This window comes from Nipponia nippon, unplaced genomic scaffold, assembly GCF_047370975.1.
Source record: "Nipponia nippon isolate SJK-2023a ecotype South Korea unplaced genomic scaffold, ASM4737097v1 scaffold_6, whole genome shotgun sequence".
NCBI lineage: Eukaryota > Metazoa > Chordata > Aves > Pelecaniformes > Threskiornithidae > Nipponia > Nipponia nippon.
In genome coordinates, this window is record NW_028262380.1 from 2,687,909 (window position 1) to 2,707,273 (window position 19,365).

At 41.5% G+C, this 19,365-nt stretch overlaps 1 protein-coding gene across 4 annotated transcripts in view; it reads right to left on the minus strand.

The window, feature by feature from the left end:
* ATRN (attractin) overlaps nt 1-19,365 on the minus strand; it is a 158,150-nt gene that overhangs the window by 83,228 nt on the left and 55,557 nt on the right. For all 4 annotated transcript variants that reach the window (XM_087735760.1, XM_087735763.1, XM_087735762.1 and 1 more), the window contains exons 8-17: nt 19,016-19,259; nt 17,323-17,506; nt 14,859-15,013; nt 10,240-10,324; nt 8,416-8,636; nt 7,144-7,265; nt 6,483-6,621; nt 4,882-5,063; nt 2,411-2,627; nt 958-1,143 (exon numbers count right to left, since the gene is read on the minus strand). In XM_087735760.1, the coding sequence (XP_087591886.1) occupies nt 958-1,143; nt 2,411-2,627; nt 4,882-5,063; nt 6,483-6,621; nt 7,144-7,265; nt 8,416-8,636; nt 10,240-10,324; nt 14,859-15,013; nt 17,323-17,506; nt 19,016-19,259 (1,735 nt within the window). The remainder of the gene's footprint in view (nt 1-957; nt 1,144-2,410; nt 2,628-4,881; nt 5,064-6,482; nt 6,622-7,143; nt 7,266-8,415; nt 8,637-10,239; nt 10,325-14,858; nt 15,014-17,322; nt 17,507-19,015; nt 19,260-19,365) is intronic.

A 19,365-nucleotide genomic window follows, 5' to 3' on the forward strand; every position in this document is an offset into this window, starting at 1 on the left:
CTGCTGCTTCCTCCAACTTTGGACCTCTGGCAATATGGGAAGTTCACACTCTCATGTTTGACTGCTATCTGAAACTAATTTTCTCCATCTCTTATTCTGCAACCCTTTGAGCTACTCAGGCTTATTCTCATCAGCTTCCAAAAGTTCCTGGAGCAACTGCAGCAACTCAAACTGCCCAACTTTCCTCCTGGGGAACACAGGCATTCCTCTCCCTCTGCTACCCCGAGAGCCTTGGCTTTCCTGACTCCCCTGCCCACACTTAGCTCCTAAAGAATTTAACATAAATAAAAATAATTTCTAAAACTGTTCGACCACTTTTTAAATTTCTAGACCATTTCACCCCAGCTTGAAAACAAAAAGCAATATTCCAAAGCACCAGAAATCTTTTGCAGTTTGCTCACATCTACCTGAAAGGGTGGGGGGAATAAATAATTTATTTAAAGTAAGTTAGAAATTCCTGCTGTGGGCTATAGTAGACAATACTTCCGAATAAAACACTGGTGTAAACCCTGATTTGGATTTGATAGTCTAACATTAAATTACATGGCTCCATATGTGAATAGAAGAGATATGGAAGAGATACAAAAAGAAGTTAATCACATAAAATTATATAACAATTAATTTGAAGGGTAGGAATTCAAATAATGAAACAAGCGCTTCTCTCTGAAAAAAAAAGCGGAGATTTCATCATCTCACTTGAAAGCCTTGACTATCCGCCACTTAGTTTAATTGATAGTTCCCGTAACTCGGACCTAATTCTGTTTAACGCTTTACACGATGCAGAGCATACCGCAGGAAGGAGCTGCACACACTAAGCTCCTGGGGTCAGGCGCTTCTTATTTTTGAAAATCCCCGGGACCGCACGACCAACATGCAGGCTTTGATGACTTTTGCTAGCAAATGTCAGCAAATACAAGGCTCCAGCCCACCCGGCAAGACGCAGAAGCAATTACTCACGCGGACAACTGCTCATGGTGTACCACTCCATGCACTGCCCGTAGGGGAAAGAGGCCACGTAAGCGTTGGAGTCCACGCACTGCTTCATGTTGCTGCACCACATGCACTCGGAGCTGCCGCTCGTGCACTCCCCGCACATCGTCCGCAGGGCGCAGGGCGTGCGGCACTGCTTGGCGCTGTGGTTAGCTGCGGGCGGGAGGACAAGAGTCAGCTTTCTTCCAGAAAGAAACAGGTAACGAGCCCCGAGATAGAAAGACAGAAGATAAAAAGCCCTGTCTGTCATTCAGGCTGAAAAATAGTTCAGTATCACAGACTTGAAACACTTCATTTGTGGTGCGGTGTTGCTGGATGGAGCTGGAGATATCTTACATCACAGCGAATACGAGAAATGCAGTGAGTACCGTAAAATCATTTCTCTTATTATGTATCCTTCATGAGTGTGCACGCTTTTTTAAGGTATCCACCTTAAAACCGATTTAAATAGCGTTATGAATGTTGTCTTTATCTCTCTGCAGGTCTGTTGGTGTGTTCCTTAGCCACTCTCCCAACCGAAGCGTTGGCAAGAAACCCCACGCTTTATGTGAGCACACAGGGATGTGTTTTAAGTTATTTGATCAGTTCCACACATAAAATGAGTGCTGAAAGCAGAACTAACTCGTGAGTTTCTGGTGTGAGCCAGTGCTTTATCGTCTCCTTCAAGTGACTATTCTCAGGCCATAAAAAACAAGTTAGAGCTTAAACCAATCCAAAGCGCTGCAAGTTAAAATATACAAAATTTTGAGTTCAGGTTCCACATTCAGGATCTGTATCCTGCACTTCCACAAAGAACGATTTAAGGTGGTGGAGCTTACTCAGAAATTTTATGTAATCAAGCAACTTTTATTAAAACTTAAAGAGGCACTAATTGGTATTCAGAAATAATCAGCTACAATGGAGAGTTAATAGACCAAGCCACTTTAAAAGGTATGCAGGTCCAACAAAGCTAGAAGAGTTTTCCCAAAAGCAAACAGCTTCTTTTTCAAAGTTCTCATATCTCCAAAGTCTCTTGCCCAATTAATTTCAAACTTTGATAAAACCCTCCCCCGGCTATGGAGCAGGGGAGGAGGGAAAGGGGAGTTCCATTGGAAAGGAGCTTTTTTTATTTTTTGTTGCTCCACACCATAATTAACCTAAATGTCACATTCAGGTATGCAGTTTAGAGAAAAATAATTAAACTATCATGTACTTCGGGCATTCTACAGTTAACAGCGCAAATGTAGAGCTATTTTTAAAATCTCCAATTCCTGTATGCAATACCTACACAAGACACTTTGTCAGAACCACTTTTTGTTGGCAAAGTCATGATGCAGCTAGTTTTAAATGTCATGAATGGGATCCTCTTTACTCTCTAGGAAATATAAATACTTATTAGTCAACCTGCTCCCCACGAGACACGCAAGTTCGACACTGTTACCTGGCCTTTCGCAGACGCTGCCGTTGACTTCATTGATACACGTGGCTGCCTTCAGTCCCTGCTGGAAAGGCTCGGCTAAATAACCGCAAAATCCAGCATCGCTTGGTTCATCGGGGAGCCACTGGAGCAGGGTGTTGGTGAAGGGAGACATGTCTTCCCAGCACCAATACGACACGTTGATTTTCCTCAGTCCAACCCATGGAGTCAAAGTTTTGGGCTAGAAATAAAGGAAAATGGTAGATTTAATATCCAGTTTTATTACCTTAGGTATTAAAAGAAAATAGACGTCATCACATAATGTTCCTAACAACTTTGCCAGGTTAGGTGTTGCAAAAATGTAATAAGGGAAATATTTGTTTCTCAGTGCTATCAGAATTAAATGGCACAGAGACAGAGAAATCTGTCAGGAAACACCTTTTTTTTTTCCCCCTCCAAACTGCATTTCTACTTATCCAAACCAGGAGGAAAGCAAGTCAAACATTAACACTGGCTGAGTATGAAATTAGCTGGAAGTTGCTCTTTATATGTTTGTGACTCCTATAAATGGCTAGACACAGGGGAAAAAAATTCTGGAGCTACAGTTTGACATGAGGAAGAAAACTAGCAGTTCCCTGTACGACTTAAATGATACAATCTGCCGACTCTACAGTCTGGCTAGACGACCTCTGCTGTTTAAGAGTGTGTATATATGGTGGGGTAGAGAGACAGAGCAGGTCAAATCTAAATTACTGCTGCTGGCAATAAAATTCTCAATATGAAGAACCCATTACACAACTATTTCTACCGGCAATTTATTTTTTGGCACACTTTTATTTTGGGGAGAGGCACTTTAACTGTATTGGTACAATATGTTATTTTACTGCTAAAATCTTTTTCCATCAAACCGCTTTGGTGGCACAGCTGTCCTAGGAAAGCTTTAGCCCATACGTCTTCCCTTACTGCTGTATATAACCATCACCTACTTCAAACTGATTTCACACACTCTAAAACCTTAGAGCTGCAACTTCTAACAGCAACAGAGTTACACAGCACTGTGTGCCAACACCAACACGTTTGCTTATTATTATTACAAAACATCTATACACAGCTTACTTAAAAAAGGAGTAACTGCAAAGTAGAGCCTCCTCCAGCCCAGCAGTAGCATGCCATGGAATGGCAAAAATTCAAGTACCAGATATAGGTTGGCTTTTTAGCAAAGGCATTTTCCCACAGTACAAGCACTCAATACTAATATCAACTAAAAAGGGCTAATAGGCTCTTTAGATTTCTAAGGCTCACTTTCAAAATGATACTGTAGATTAAAAAAGCCAACAAAACCAACCATAAATTAACAATTTTTTTCTCCCCAGTGTAAGGGTTCAAACACTATTAGGGAAGGGTTGCCACGTGTCTTTAGGAATTTACACTACACTTAACGACTGGGATATCCAGAAACACCTGGAGCTGTTCGAACCACGTACTTTTACAATATCCCAGGCTCGGCTTCCTCTCTTTACAGAAGATTTAACAAACAATCTCGTCTAAATTGCACCTTACCTTCTCTTGGCTAAATTCAATCCCCTCTAAAACCTAGTAATTGTTGAAATGCCACTTTAAAATTACAAAGGGAATCAAAGCAGGGAAGGTTCTCGTTTCAACAGGGGAGTATTTCTCTTTAGTATTGAAGTATGTTCTCCTCTGAAAAGCAGCAATCCTACTGCCTCCAGTCTCATTTTTCCTATATGAAACTCTTCCCGATTGCCAGCCCTGCCCACAGGGAACCAAGAGGAGCTACCCTGATGCGCCGCCAGCCGCAGCAGCTCTGCAGCCTAAACCAGGATTTCAGCAAAGCTGCACAGCATCGGTCTTTGCTAGGGCTTTAGCACCACCTACACAACCTGCCCTGAATACCTCCACGCTTCTGCCAGGGACTGGGGGGAAAAAAAAAAAAAATAATTATTTTATTGATGTACGAAGAGGGACAGATTCCAATTCACTTCTCACCATCTCCGACAGAGAAGCACCTGCCACTAAATCAAACATAAATAACTCCAAATAAGCCAAGCAGCTCTATGGAGTAAGAAGCCGACATTTTAAACAGCTGCTTTTCTGAGCAGAATAAATAACTTTAAATGCTTTACACTAAACACCTCTGGTGCCCCAAAGGGACCTTTATTTATAAAATATTGTGTACAAGTCACGAGAGGACTCCTGCTGCAGTCATGTATCCCACAAGAGAAATGCGCGTGTGATTTCATTACAGAAAGTGATACCTTTGAGGCACCGTGTATGTTTATATTTATCTTTCCCATTTACATTCTCTACAATTTCAGTTCAAAAGCACCCATAGGGTATGTTGAATTTCAAAAGAAAAATCAGTCCTTTCTCGTTAAGAGGCATGCCTATTCTGTACAGAGCATACAATACTACAGCAAGGACTTTTCCACAGTCAGAGCTTAATTGCTCAGGGGACATAAAAGAGAAGCACTCACCAAAGACTGCATCTTCTGCAGCTCCTTTAGAACAAATTCTACCTTTTTCTGGGTCGTGAGAGAAGCCAGCAAAGCACCGTTGGATCTGCAGGACAGTTTGGCATGATCATAGTTCTCCTTCGCGTTTGTAATTTTCAAGCAGGAGTTGCCAACCAAATGCCAGTTTGTTCCACAGATATTTTCTGGGGGGGGAAAGAAAGTAAAACCAGAGATGGAAGTGACCTTCACAATGTTCAAAGTAGCGAAAGAGCTCTTTCGCCAAAATAAAACCTACAGCCCCATCCCAAACCAGCACGACTTATCGGCACGCTCAGAAGCATCTATGTATAATAATACCGGAGGAAAAGGAAAGCTGTTTGGGGGAGCTGAAGTGTGATGTTACCATTTAGTTCTCTGCAGTAGGTAGTCAAAGCACTTCTTACAACGTCGAATAGTAAAATCATTGTAGAAGAAAGAGTAAAGGAAAGGAAATGAGTATCTTGCTGATGGCTTAAAGCCACTTACTCAACCACAGTTGTTAGGATACCTTTCAACAGAAGAGGGCGGTTGTGCTAATCCTATCCACAGGACCAAATTTCCAGCCTTAATCCCTGTTTCATCTTGAGCACAGCCATGCCAACCGCTGAAGAACTCCTTCTACTTTGCGGTTAATTATTTCCCTCACTCATAACCACCCTTACAAAAAAACCTGACGGACATTTTCAGTGTGAATTGTAGAGCTGATGTCTAGCTCCCAAGTCTTGGTTTAGATTTATCTAACAGATTGAAAAGCTCTCAAGTGTCAGTTTTTCAGATGGGCTTTTTACACATATGATCAAGTCACCCCCTTTTCTACAACAAATTAACCAGACCAAGCTCTTCATCTATCTCATTAAAAGATGTTTTTCTCGCTCTCATGGCTCTTCTCCAAAGTCTCTTCATTTTTTTCTCTCTTCCAGACTAGCAAACACCAGACCTGGACACGTCCAGACCTATCAGAGTTACTAGGGGAAGGTTTTCCATGCTCATTAAAAGGTCCTGTCTGTGTTGGTTTTTTCCCTTTCTCTGTATTTTATTAACTGCAAATGTCAGTCACTGAAGATGCTATATTTCTCGCCCAGTCACTGGGAAAAAAAAACCATTACTACAGGGGGACTAATAATCAACTCCCATGAGCTCCCACTGGAAACACTCTAATAAGAGAATTTTCGTTATACACTTTAGGTGTTATTTGCCTAATTCGTCCAGTATGTGCCATTACGCTTTTGCACAATTTTAGTTTCTAAAATTAAATAGCATGCATTATTAAATCTAATACCTTCCAGAAGGCCTATTATATCAACAGTACTGCTTTTATCAAATGAAAAGAGAGAGATGAAATACAGCCTAATAATTATACAAATGATCATACTCCTCTTCAGACAACTGGGACTGAAAAATAGTCCATCAGACTTTCTGAATTTACTAGAAATAAAGTTTCATACCAAAGCTGGAATGATTAAACAACATTATTTACTCCAGCTTAGCACTAAAAGATCACAGACAATGGGGTTAAAACAAAAGCAATTTTTGGACTGGGTGAATTTGGGGTTTTTTCTTACACAAATCCAACCAATACCTACCTGGTAAAGCGATGCACTCCTGATTCCTAGGTTCCCACTGGCAGTTTTGATCCGTGGCACAGCTTTTACAACTTGTCTTTTTGTTACAGTAATAGGCAGGGTTATCCTTAGGACAATTGTCATATAGAGTAATAGGAACCTAAAATAAATAGCACAGATGAGGCTTTTTCCTATCCGACCAATGTCGGTTTATAACAGCCATGACTACCACACTAAACTTCACAGTTCAGACCTACAAAGCAACCTATATATTCAAAAGCTGCGACACTGGACATAGCCTGTACTGTCTATTCAAGATATTTCCCCAGGCCACCATCTGACACATTTTCCTTACTAGAGCTTTTACAAAAGGGTTAGTTTTTCTTTTTTTTTTTCCCCTAAGGAAGGCTCTATTGACAGCAAACCCAAATGGCTACGTCCCTTACCGAATAACCACACCACCTCTTCCCCTGCCCTTAGCTGTCCTCCTAACTTAAGAGAGAGTCCCATGAAAAGCCCGTGGACCAGCTTGAAAAAATTCAAGCATTTTAGCAGCTCAGAGCTACGCAAGCACTGGAAATAACGAAACAACAGGGGTCATAACGCTGACAGATGAAGGCATCTGGACATTTGATATTTCAAAGGCTAAATTTAAACTACAGAAGTATTAGAGAGACTTTACCTGTTCCTCTGTGCAGTTGTTATGCATTGAGATACACTGGTCAGTGCACCATTGACAGTTGTTTGTATTTGCTGTACAGCTATAGCAGTCTGTAATCTGATCACATTTTTCATTGTCTATAACTATTAAAGAAAAAAACCTGCATGACCAAAAACAGGCATTTCCTGACAGAGCTCTAAGAACTTGATTATATATAGCAAAAGATATAACCAAACAGTAGTGCCTGTAGATTTTCCATTATCGACTACTTAGTAAATCAGATACTTTCACGTGATTGAACCGATAGAAAATTGCGCTCATTTGCACCACCAATCATTTTTAGTGCCCGAGGATCCGTAAAACACAACACCAGAAAATGCACCAAGACATGGAAGCGCATGAACTAAGACCGGGCATGCACATTCAGTCAACGCCCAAGCAAGTGACGCCAGAGGACATTTCACAAGGACAGCAACAACCTCCCACCGCAGGCCCGTTTTGCTGCAAGCCTGGCCTTCAATTACACGGAGCATTTTCATGCAAAGCTTGAACTTTCCACTTCATCTTGCCAATTGCTTATCGCCTGTGTTTTGTGAAAATTTATTGTACATTGAGAGCCCATCAAAGCAATGTCCCTTTACATCAATTTCTTTTAAATAATTAAAGGCTGCCATCTATTACAGAATCAAGGTTCATATAATTCAATTCAGAGCAATGAATGCATCAGGATAAAGCGTTGAAAAGTTGTTTAAAAATTATCATAAGGGAGAACACAGGAATCAGACCTTAAAACAAACGTTCTTTTTGTACGCCCCTATCCATACAATACTGTAGAAGGAGAAATAAAGTAACTTTTCTTAAAACTCTCTTCCTGCTGTCTCTCTTGAAGAGCACAGGATAGCACCGCAGGACCCAGACCCCCCTTCCCATGCTCCGTGGTGCTCATCAGCTAATTGCTGGCTGGTTCTTGGAGCAAACATCTACAGAGCAATGGTCCAGGCCTGATTCCTGATTGGTGATGTCTGTTTGGGATAGGAAAATAAGTACAAGCAGTACGGTAGGAAAGAAGTCTGATGAGCAAGCAGCTTCAGGGGGAAGGAGAGGTGGAAACATCTCCAAGCCACTGCAGCCACTTGGTCAGAGGAAGGTCTCCCAAGGCACTTACAGAAGCAGAACTACAGCCCCGCCATCTTAAACTTGATCTGGTAATGGCATACAACTAACGCAAGACAGAATTTGGAAAAGACCCTACGCGCCTTTTGGAAAGGTAAATGGAAAGAACGTGACACATACCTGGCTTGGGAGGACAGTCTTCAAAGACTTTTTGCTTCTGCGCTATCGTCGCCATTTCCCAAGGGACGCAGCGAGGAGCGGCGGCAGCCCACACGCATCTGACGCCGGGACCTGCTCGCAAGCAGGCCGTTTCGTTGTCAAAAGCTTCACATCTCTCGGGCGTGTACTTCAGTATGTCACTCAGGAGGAGGCTATTGAAGCCTCCAAATACATACATGGTGCTAGACAAAATGCAAGTATAGAGATAAATATTTGTGCCTGTGTTTATCGACCATGCCCTGTTGCAAGTCAATGTGATTCAAGGTGTGAGCAAGGTGTTTTATCACATTCCAGCACGTATAAATCCAGGAAGGCACTAAAGAAAAGGTCAGTTGAGTTCCGCTGTTTCAGAGAAGCCAGAGAATCTCAACACATGGGCGTTGAGACAGTCAAACCATTCCGAGGTCATGGACCGACCTTCCCCTTCACCCAACACTCTGGGTGACACCTGATCAACGTGACTATACATGAAATGCTGCAGAAACGTGGGATCCTGCTGTAAAGAACAGTGGCAAGAGAGGAAGGAAGGCTAAAAACTGAGGACACGGTATCACACCATTAAACCAGCATCCAGAAACTGTGACAAAACAATTCAGTGTTGTCACATCTTGCTACACCGCTGTGACAAAACCACAGTTATTTTCATGGCTGTTAGCAACCGAGCAAAGAGTCATTGTGTCAACTAAAAAAAAACATAAAAAGCCCAAAACAAAATAATATTGGGGGGGGGGGGGGGGGGGGGGAAGAGGTTTTTTTTTAAACCTTCTTTAGTATCCCAACTGCTTCAGGCAAAACATCAAATTTCATTAGCTACACAAAAACATCACCCAAAAAACCCTGTGCATCCATGCTTGTAAATGTACATTTAAAAAGACAGTGAAGAAGAGTCAATGCAACTGAATAAAAAAAGTTTTGGTTGAATAATAAGTTTTTTTAATATGATTTTCATCCTATTTTAAGAAAGAACTAAAGCATAGGCTTAACTGCCCTTCATGGGAGCAAATGCACAGCTGGTAAATCAATATACACTGAAACAAATAGAGAGTGAGTGAGATTTTAGAGACAAAAAAAAGAGTATTTAGAAGCAGACCTTCCTTTTAAAGGCAGTGACAGTTATCTGCCCGGCTTAAACTGAGCTTTAAATAATGTTACTGATTTACAGAAAGTATCCTCAAAGGATAAAGGAACCAGAACGAAAGACTCCTAAGAAATATCATTTCTCAAACTTGGTTCCACAGACTCAAATACAGCAACAGATGTTCACCTGAAAGCACGGATATTTATTACAGTGATGTAATGATTAACAGCAGAAATCTCACCCATGATTTCACCTAAATACTGCACATCATGTGACTGGTAAAGAGCAGCCACGCAGGATAAGCTATGTAAACTGAATCCTGGAGAAATTTAGAAACTACAAGGGAAAGTACAATTTGGAGGTAAGAGTTGTCAGCGCAGCTAAGTAAGAAACAGAAATATGAAATAAATGAAATTATGAAATAAATAAGAAATAGAAATACATATATAAATAAGAAAAAGGAATAGAAATATGAAAAAATCAAATTTTTGAAAGAACTAGGTGAGCTGAGACAGTTTAGTCCAGTGAAGAAGAAGGGCTGATAGGGACAGGTGGATACTGAAGACATTACAAGAGTGAAGATCTGAGAACTTTGAGAGGTTTGCAACAGATCCTCAACCCTCTGGTCTCAGTGTTACTGATCTACATGTACACGCTTATTGAGGTATGAAAAATGCCAGCACCCCCCAGCTTGTTTGTAACCTTACCTGTTGTACAGCACGGCAGAATGTCCAAACCTGTTCACATCATGGTGGAGACCCGGGCGAGGAAGAACGGACCACTGATCGCAAGCTAGGATTAAGGAAAGCTTACTTCAGAAAAGTTCCTCGGTATAATTAATGATTCGACTTAAGTAGCACACTGCTTCTGGAAAGATCCCAAAGTACTTTAATAACTACAGAGAGACCATTCTGCCCACCACCAAAATGCAAATCTCGAATGAAACAGGGCAGTTCACGAAAGCGCTGCGTTATCTTCTTTTGCAAGATTTAAGACTTAGTCTTCGCCCTGGCTGCCGTGGTATGACAGAAAGGGAAAGGAAGGATGCAATGGCTCTGCTCCATCATCTGAACAGTTCATGAAAAAGGAAAGTTTCAGGGCATTGTGCTGAAGGGGTTATTAGCTTTTTGGCAATCATGTGTAATTAAATGGCGGTGGCTTGAGTTGCTTTTCCTCCTTTACTAGTGGAATTTTTCACTGCGTAACAAGTTCCGTTTTTATCTGTTTATATGCGAATTATTTGCAGTTTTGCCCCAAACCAGTATCACTGAGAACAGAGACTTATCTTCCTTTTTTTTTCCCCCCATTGCAATTATGTTCCTAGAGGGTAGATATCCATGTTTTTAAAAATATTTTTCACTCATCATAGCTTAAGGATTTGCAGTTGTTTTTCTCTTTTTAATATAACGTGAGATTATTCCATCTTTTTCTATTAGCATAACATTTATAAGTTCTGCTTCATTTTTTACTTGGTTTCTCAGGTAATTTCTTCCTTTAGGCAGCATGAAAAAAACAACCTAAGAAATATATAACCCACTGAGCAATCAAAGGAACAAAAGCAAGAAAAGTCACTCCAATTCATATCACTTAAACTTTGCAAAGTGAATGGGATCACCTTGGGGGCTAACGTCCCAGAGGCAGTTGTATGCAATTTATGCAATTAAGACAGAAAAGTCAATCCGCTGTTAAGATCTACAAAGCCCTCAAATATTCACAGATTCTTTAATACAAACTAAAACTGTTGTGCCATGGACTGAGCGTCTGAAAAAGAGAAGTCCACGAACCCAAACTAGTATATAGATAAACCGAGGGCAAAGAAAACAACCTTACTAGTTCTTTACCGAATGTAGTTGGAGAATTGTTGGGTAAAACAACTGATCCTGCAGAAACTTTTGTTCAAGAGTGCTGATAAATAAAAGACATAGGACCCAGTTGGTTGGATTTAATACTCTGATAAATCACTATTCTGAAATTTAGGTTTAAACGTCATTTGCTCAATTTTCAAAGAATTTAACCTAGCCCAGTATCACTCCTGAGACAAGCATGCACGGTTCCAATCTTCAACAGGAGACTTCAGCAAAATTGGACAGTAATTTGCAATTTTTTATGCAGCAAGTTGTGAGTTATGTGAGGCCAAGAAACATATTTTTCTAGATTAATAGAAGGCCTGGAATGTTTTGCTTTCTAAGCTTCTTTCCCATCTTTAGCTGAAGATCAAGTGTTGGAAAAAGTGAATGATTCTGAAACTACAAAGAATCCTCTCCTTCCTGACTTACAAGTTAAGCCAAGCCTAAAACCTACAATGAACAAGATTTATTAAATATACTATACAAATAGAACACACATGCTATGAAAACATCCAGTCTCTTTCTATGTTTGTCATCAGAACTGAATTTTTGATGGGGTAAATAAGAGTTTTAATTTCTCTCCTGTAGGGAGAAAAGATCATTATATGTGTATAGCCTTTACATGAGTATTTCATGTTGAGTCTTAAAAAAACCCATAAAGTTAAAACTTATTTAGGAATGAAAAAGAACGGTTACTTAACCCACAGTAACTGCATTTTGAGACAATCTGCCTGAGAAGTTTCTATTCTTGTTTTAGACAGACCCCATACGCGAGGGACGCGACCCTTCGGAAAGCACAACCCTTGCCTTTTCACTCCTGGAGATGAACATATAGCGATGGAAGGGCGGCAGCTCACACGTGGCTCCTGCGCTGCTATGAATTGTTGAGAGGAGGAGGTAGAGGGCTCAAGTGAGGCATTTGTCCACCCAGAGACAAAACTGCTGCAGAGTAGGAAACACTTTCATAGAGGCCAGAGAGACCAATTTGGGGGATAGGAAGTGCTAACTAGTCATGGCACGTTCCTAGAACGTAGGAAAAATACTGAGACTGCTCTACCCAAGTGCTCACCCAACCTGAACGCCAACACAACCCAAAAGCTTGTCCTGAGAAGCAACAAGAAATGCACATGCACACAGACAGCTGGATTGCTATCCTGAAACCTTCCAAAATTGGGCGTTACCTGGACAATTTGGATTGAATATGGCCCAACCTGGTCAAGTGGAGGATAAAAGGATGAGAAGCATTAATGCATTCTCAGATCTACCTGATCTGCTAAACCTCCAGAGAATCTCAGCACACATCTCAGTGATACCTGTTTGCATCCTACACACAAAAAAGAAGAAGATAATATGTCCTCACAACACTCAATGCGTGTGGTCTGATTCCTTAGAAATTTGAAGAGAGGAAACCAAAAATTTTATGAGGTAAATAAAACCAGTTACTGCAGAAATAAGTTTTAATGGCGAAGGTTAAAGGGAAGACCTATTTTTGAAGCCTTTATTTTAGACTGCATTTTAATTTCAGTCTTCTCCAGTCTTCCAACCATCACTATGATCACTTAGATATTACCTTCATCAACAAGATGTTAAAAACGAGCAAATTAGCCAGATACTCCCTACTTTTATAGTATGCTCAGACAGCCAACTCCTAAGCCTCTCCTCCGAAGGCACTCAGTATCAATTGACCTTGCTGCTTGGTTTTCTCCTGGGTAGCTTGAGCCTTGGGAGCATCAAGGGATAGATAACAAACACATAAGCATGTTCATATTAAAGATGTGATAGCCATATCCATCTGTGGTGGCATGCCACAACGGTCTTTGATATGTACAATGCTTCCCCACGGTATACGGGCTTATTCCCATGGAGACCAACATGAACATGATCAGTATAATTACTGCAGAGATCGTGCATGAAGAACCATCACGTAGGTGTTTCTGCTGTGCCACTAATGATCAACCAGCACCCTAACATATTCCGGGTAGTGCTCCTGGTCCATATGGGATAAGGCAAATCACATAAAGAAAGGTGCCCTGCCATGAAAAGAAAAGAAAAAATCGTCGTCTTTTTTTTTTTTTTTCTGAAGAAGAAAAGCTGTTCTTTCCAGCCTGAGAGTCTCTGCCCTAAGGAATGAGGGTACTCGAGCACCAGTGCACCTCTCATCACCTGTCATGTGAAGCGCAATCAATGCCAGCTCTAATTCTCAGTGTCAAACTGGTACGGACTGGGCAAGCTGACTACAACGCTTATTTCACGTAACAGGAAGCTGCCTGTTAACTAAACGGAATCAAAATGGACATCACTATTGGCATATTTTGCCAAATTAGTGCAATTTGTGTTTTACACCTAACAGTTCAATGGGTCAGGGAAGATAGCAACAGTGATAGATTTTTCTTGCTAAATTTTGCTATCAAAGTTTAAAAAAATTACTCTGTCCATGACTGTCAAAACACCTCGTTTTACTTCTTCAAGAAAAAACTCAAAACAAAGCTAGTGAGGCACACACAATAAATTCCACAGGGATATGACTTGAAATCACGGGAAGCAGAAGGGAACGATCCCTGTAACAGACAGCAGAATGGCACAAGGATGCCAAACCCTGCTCCTGAAAGCAATCCATTTGCTTGCATATTCCTTTCACAAACCAGGAGTGACACCTCAGCGGACGGTCACTCCGAGAATTCAGGTTTACATGTTTATTTCAGGGAATCAATCACGAGAGCCCACATTTAAGGAATTCTGAGAGCAGAAGGTAGAATGTGATACGAGCACAGAACGGTGTTTTCCTTCAGCATGAATTATCTGGATGTGCATGCACCTTCTTTTATGTAATTTCTCCTTCTTTTCTTCTTAAATGCGTCACTGGACTTCAAATTCACAAATAAATGCTGCCCTCTTCTGGCTATTCAACCTCATCAAAACTCAATCTTTCCAAATAAAATCGAATCATTTGGCTTTATTGTTAAATAGTGCTTATGGGGATATTTATGCTTATAAAGCGTACATTTAAACAAACTGACATTACAAACAGCACAGCCAAACGAGTCAGCCAGCCCGCAGTTAAAAAAGGAGTGTGCAATGTACAAATCGAGCTTCAGCAGCGTCCACTGCTTGCGACTGTCGTAACAGCCTGCATTTTTGATAAATCATAGATTAAAACACACTCAAAACATCCGGATAGCTTTATGGCTGAGACGGTAGAACAATACGCTTTCCGTTTAAGAAGTAATTTTTAATGCCCAAGTTTCTGTATAAACTGTTGACCAAATAACTGCTGCTGTATTTGCCTAGAAATCACTGCACCAGCTCATTTGCTTGGTAATGTGTAGCAAGCTAAATGAGCCTCTCCTGATTACACATTCTTCTGCAGTATGCTTAGTAGCATTTGGTATAATATACCCAGCATGTAAATTAGTCTTCTCGAAGACAGCTCTTTTTGAATATCCAAGAATTTTTTTACTATTATTTCTGCAAGAACTTACCAATATCATACGCCATAAAATCTGAAGAAAAGCACTTCGCGCCGTGGCTCATGGAGGTGTCGTTGTGCGTGTTTCCTCCAAACACCAGCATGGTTCCGCTCATTATCACAGCCGTGTGCAAATAGCGAAAAAATCTACTGTCTTTAAGAATTGTCCTTCAGAAGTAAAAATATATGTATTAATGAAACCGATTAGTGCCTGGCAAAGACAAAAACAATCCAAAAACCCAAGCTGAAGAAGGTTTCGGGGGTGCAGGGACGAGGGGAGGGAGGATATTATTTAACTACTTTTTCTAATGAGGTATTTAGCAACTTACTTTCCACACTGTTCAACTCCGCCTGTAATTTCATTCTCTCATCTTCCCATCTGCTTGCCAATTTATAGGAGAAATATATCCATGAAAGCCTCTTTCCAAAGCTATGGATCTTAAAATCATCAATTCCTTCCCTAGGGATTATCAAGTTTTCACACTAACTGGGCTTTTGGGCCTAGTCAGCTAAACCTGCCGATATGGACACTGCCTGGGAGGACTCCTATATTTTATAGTAACTCTGATTTTATAGTAACCTAAAGAATTCTTTCGAACTGGGCATCATCTCTTGCTCAAAACTAACAAACCTATTTCGAGGAAATCTATGCAGCTGCGGATAACGGAGCCCCGCAGCTCAATACCTGCAAAACTCAACGCCTCATCCATGACTAAAGCATGGGAAGCATTAATCATACTCGCCACTGACCTCACCTTTAATCAGCACAATTAACGGCACTGCACACGCAGGGTCACCCTTCGGAGAATTTCCCTACAATTTTGAGAGGGTGGGATGGCAGGAAAACCCTGGCGCGGCCACATCCCTGCCGCAGGCAGCGGTGTCGCTGTTTGCAGGCTGTCACAGCAGGTCTGCGCAACAGCAGCATCCCAAACGCAGCGTGCACTGAAGCCCAGGCTTTCACCATAAAATATTCAGCAAATGGTAGATCAGTGACCTGGACCAGGGACTCAGAAAGCACGCAAAGGCTTTCTGAGCATTACTTTGTCCCTGCCGGGGCTACAGCATTAGACTGTGAAGCTGCCAGTTGAAACACCAGAGGGAATCATAGGATCGTTAAGGTTGGAAAAGACCCTTAAGATCATCGAGTCCAACCGTTAACCCAGCACTGCCAAGCCCACCACTAAACCATGTCCTTGAGCACCACGTCTACCCGGCTTTTAAATCCCTCCAGGGATGGGGACTCCACCGCTGCCCTGGGCAGCCTGTGCTAGGGCCTGACAGCCCTTTCGGGGAAGAAGTTTTTCCCAATATCCAACCCAAACCTGCCCTGGCGCAGCTTGAGGCCGTTCCCTCTCGTCCTAAATACGGGGAACACGGGGAGAAACACACTTGCCAAAATAAAGATCAGGGGACTGCTTTTTTTGCCCTGCCACGAAATCACAAGAGGGAGAGAGGGCCTAAATCACTGAAGAACAAAAAAAGAGGAGTCAATGGCACCAAAAAAAGCACGGATAAAGATGAGCAGACACTCCTACGCGCCTCACTGCGAGGCGACGGCTCGCCCGCTCCGACAATCCTCTTGAGACTGACAAAAGAAACGCAATGAAAGGAAGCTGGTGCTGCAGCAGTTCGGAGGAATATTGTCACGTTTGTGACATTTTCTGCCCATTCAGCCAGATTTGCCCGCTCCACGGCTAAACTAGAGGTTCAAATGAACCAAGAAAGGAAGGGTGGTCATTACTGCACGTACAACGGAGGAGGAAGGAAGGGTTTTGGAAATTAGTCACTAGTTACTGTACTCATCAGAGTAGACTCACAAACAGTTGTTGCAGAAATACAAGCTATTTTAAACTCTCAAAAAAAGGTGATATGGTGACTCAAGTTTACATGTGCTAATTCAAAAGACAGTCTCCTTTTTGCCAGGAGCCTTTAAAAACAACTTTCAGAAAAACACAAAATTGAAGAAAATTTATTTCGCCTCTGTAGCTCAAAGTTGTGAAGTTTTGCTATAGCTTTTAAATAAAACTCACCTTTGGGCAGAAACAATCACAGAAGATTTCAGCTTAAGAAATGAACGTTTCAAGCAGTTACAGAGCCAGACGAAAATGGGGTTATAATAGAAAATTCTTTTGCAGTCTTAACTGCGGAATGAATTATCACTCACTTGACTGCAGCAACTGCACGCATATGCACAGTCTGTACTGCTGGCAAGAAAATCCCATCAAATAATTTTCTTTTCAGCTTTAATACAACAATAGATTAAAATGGATTTCTTGGCTCGTTCACAGCCTTGATTATATGCGATTATATGATTCTCTATTCATAAAGGGACATAAAAATAACAGATACAAAAGCACACTATCTATCCTAAATGCAGGTAACTACATACTATTGTACCCTTATCAAATACCCCATCCTTTTGTCCTCTACGAACAAAAATGACGGGGTGGTATACAGGAGGAAGAACTACTTACCACATATGGGAATCAACTTCATATTTGTACAGGTCATCTGCTAGCCTGTATTTGTTGGCACTGAATGCTTTGTAACCTCCATGGATATAAATTGATCTTGTATTCGGATCGTAAACGCTACTGTGACCATACCCTCCTTGCACCAAAGCTCCGCTCGTCTGTAAAATGTTCCACGTATTTGTGGCTGGGAAATGAAAAATGTGAGTGACAAAACATGGTTAAATTTATCTCCATTAATAACTTATCAACAAGTCTGGTGCTGAAACAAATTGGGTTTCCCTTGAGTCAGACCTAGACACCGTCTCTCTCGCTTCATATCCAAAAATATTCTCCTTCAAGGAGTTTGTTGTCAAGAAGCATTGTCAAGTCTTTTTAATTAGACCAGAAACATCTCTCCTACAGTCCTTTATTACGTTTGGCAGACAAGCTAAGTAAATGAGATAAAAAGTACAGACATAGTATACTGCATTTCAATGACATGAAAATGCCAGCACTATGGCTTGATTTGAAACGGTACCCAAGAGCACTTTTATTTCATATGTGTATAAAGCCAGACAGCACTGAAGCCAAGTTAAGTATGACTGTGAAGAACACTGCAGTTAAAAACTAATACGTGATTAATGGTCCTATATCTCACTCACTAAAATAACATTGGTTTGAAGCACTCTAGACATAATATAATGGCTAAAATTACAAAATTGCTAAATTACAAAAATGCTAAATTACACACCAAATCTCTGTAGCAAGAGCAGAAAGAAACCCTACACAAGCTTCCTAACTCCAGGGCAGATCAGGCACACAAAAGGCAAAGGAAATGAACAGTCTGCAAGATCCACATGGGAAAACCAGAACAGAAGAACAAATCACTGCCCCACACATCCTGGTTTTCCCTAGCTTTCTCCTAGAGAAAGAAAGCTCGCTCATGTGGACGCCAGCAAACCAGAGCAGACTCCAGCAGATCTTCTGGATCAGGGTGACGGAAGGACAAGGATAACAGGTCAAAAAGTGCAGATAAGGCCACTATTTCTGGCAATAACCAGCACATTTCACATCGTGAACTTCCTGTGCTTAACTATGTTCTCCACCTGGTCGGTGGAGGATGGGACGTGCCTCCGGAGAGCCACTTCAGAGCAGCTTAAGTTAGGCAGCAGTTCAGTTCAACTGGAGAGCTTCCTACACTTCCACACTGACGATACTGGAAAACTCTGGATCTTCAAGTCAGAGTCTGGACTATTCCCAGAGATATGGGGCAAATGCAAGTCCAGAAAGTCACTCCCTGTTCCCCGAAGCATTCGTTAATCACCACTACTGGAGACAGGGGTATCAGGTTAGGTGGATACTTGGTCTGAATTGTCACAGCCGTTCTTGTACTCTCAGGATATAAAAAATAATTTCAGAAGTGTTTGCTTTGTCAGAGGGAGAGAAGAAAATGATTTTAAATTGTCCCACAGTTATCCTGCTTTGTCCCTCCCTTTTGTCTTTGGGACCTAACAAGCTGTATAAAGCCGGAGACACATGGCTGCCTGCTCACTGTTTGTGTTACACGAACAGCGGAAGTTAGGTTGAAATTCTCGTCCATACAAATAGAAGGAGAAGAAGGTATCTGTCTTTGTTTTGCTATCTGAATATGGATCACGTAAATAATTTTCAAACCGTTACAGTTGAAGGCAATGGAAGGTAGGGCCCCACTCACCCAGGTTGTATTCCTGGACGTTGCTGATATACCCGTAAAGAGGGCAGTGCCCAAAGATGACGAGCATGACCGCACTGCCGTCTTGCAGGGTGACGATGTGTGCCGAGTGGCCAACAACAGCATACTGCTCCTTGGCTTTCGGCGTCACTTGAGCCCAGGTTTGGGTGGGAATGTGGAACACCCACAGCTGGCTGGTCACGTTCCCCGTCGCATCTATTTTTCCACCATACATGTATATATCATCCTGAAAGAAGTTAGATTTAAAATGAGGCCAATGAGTTTGGAAACAGCTAATATGTAAGTAATGACGTTATTATATTTTATCTTCTCTCAGCCTAAGTTCTTCTCCT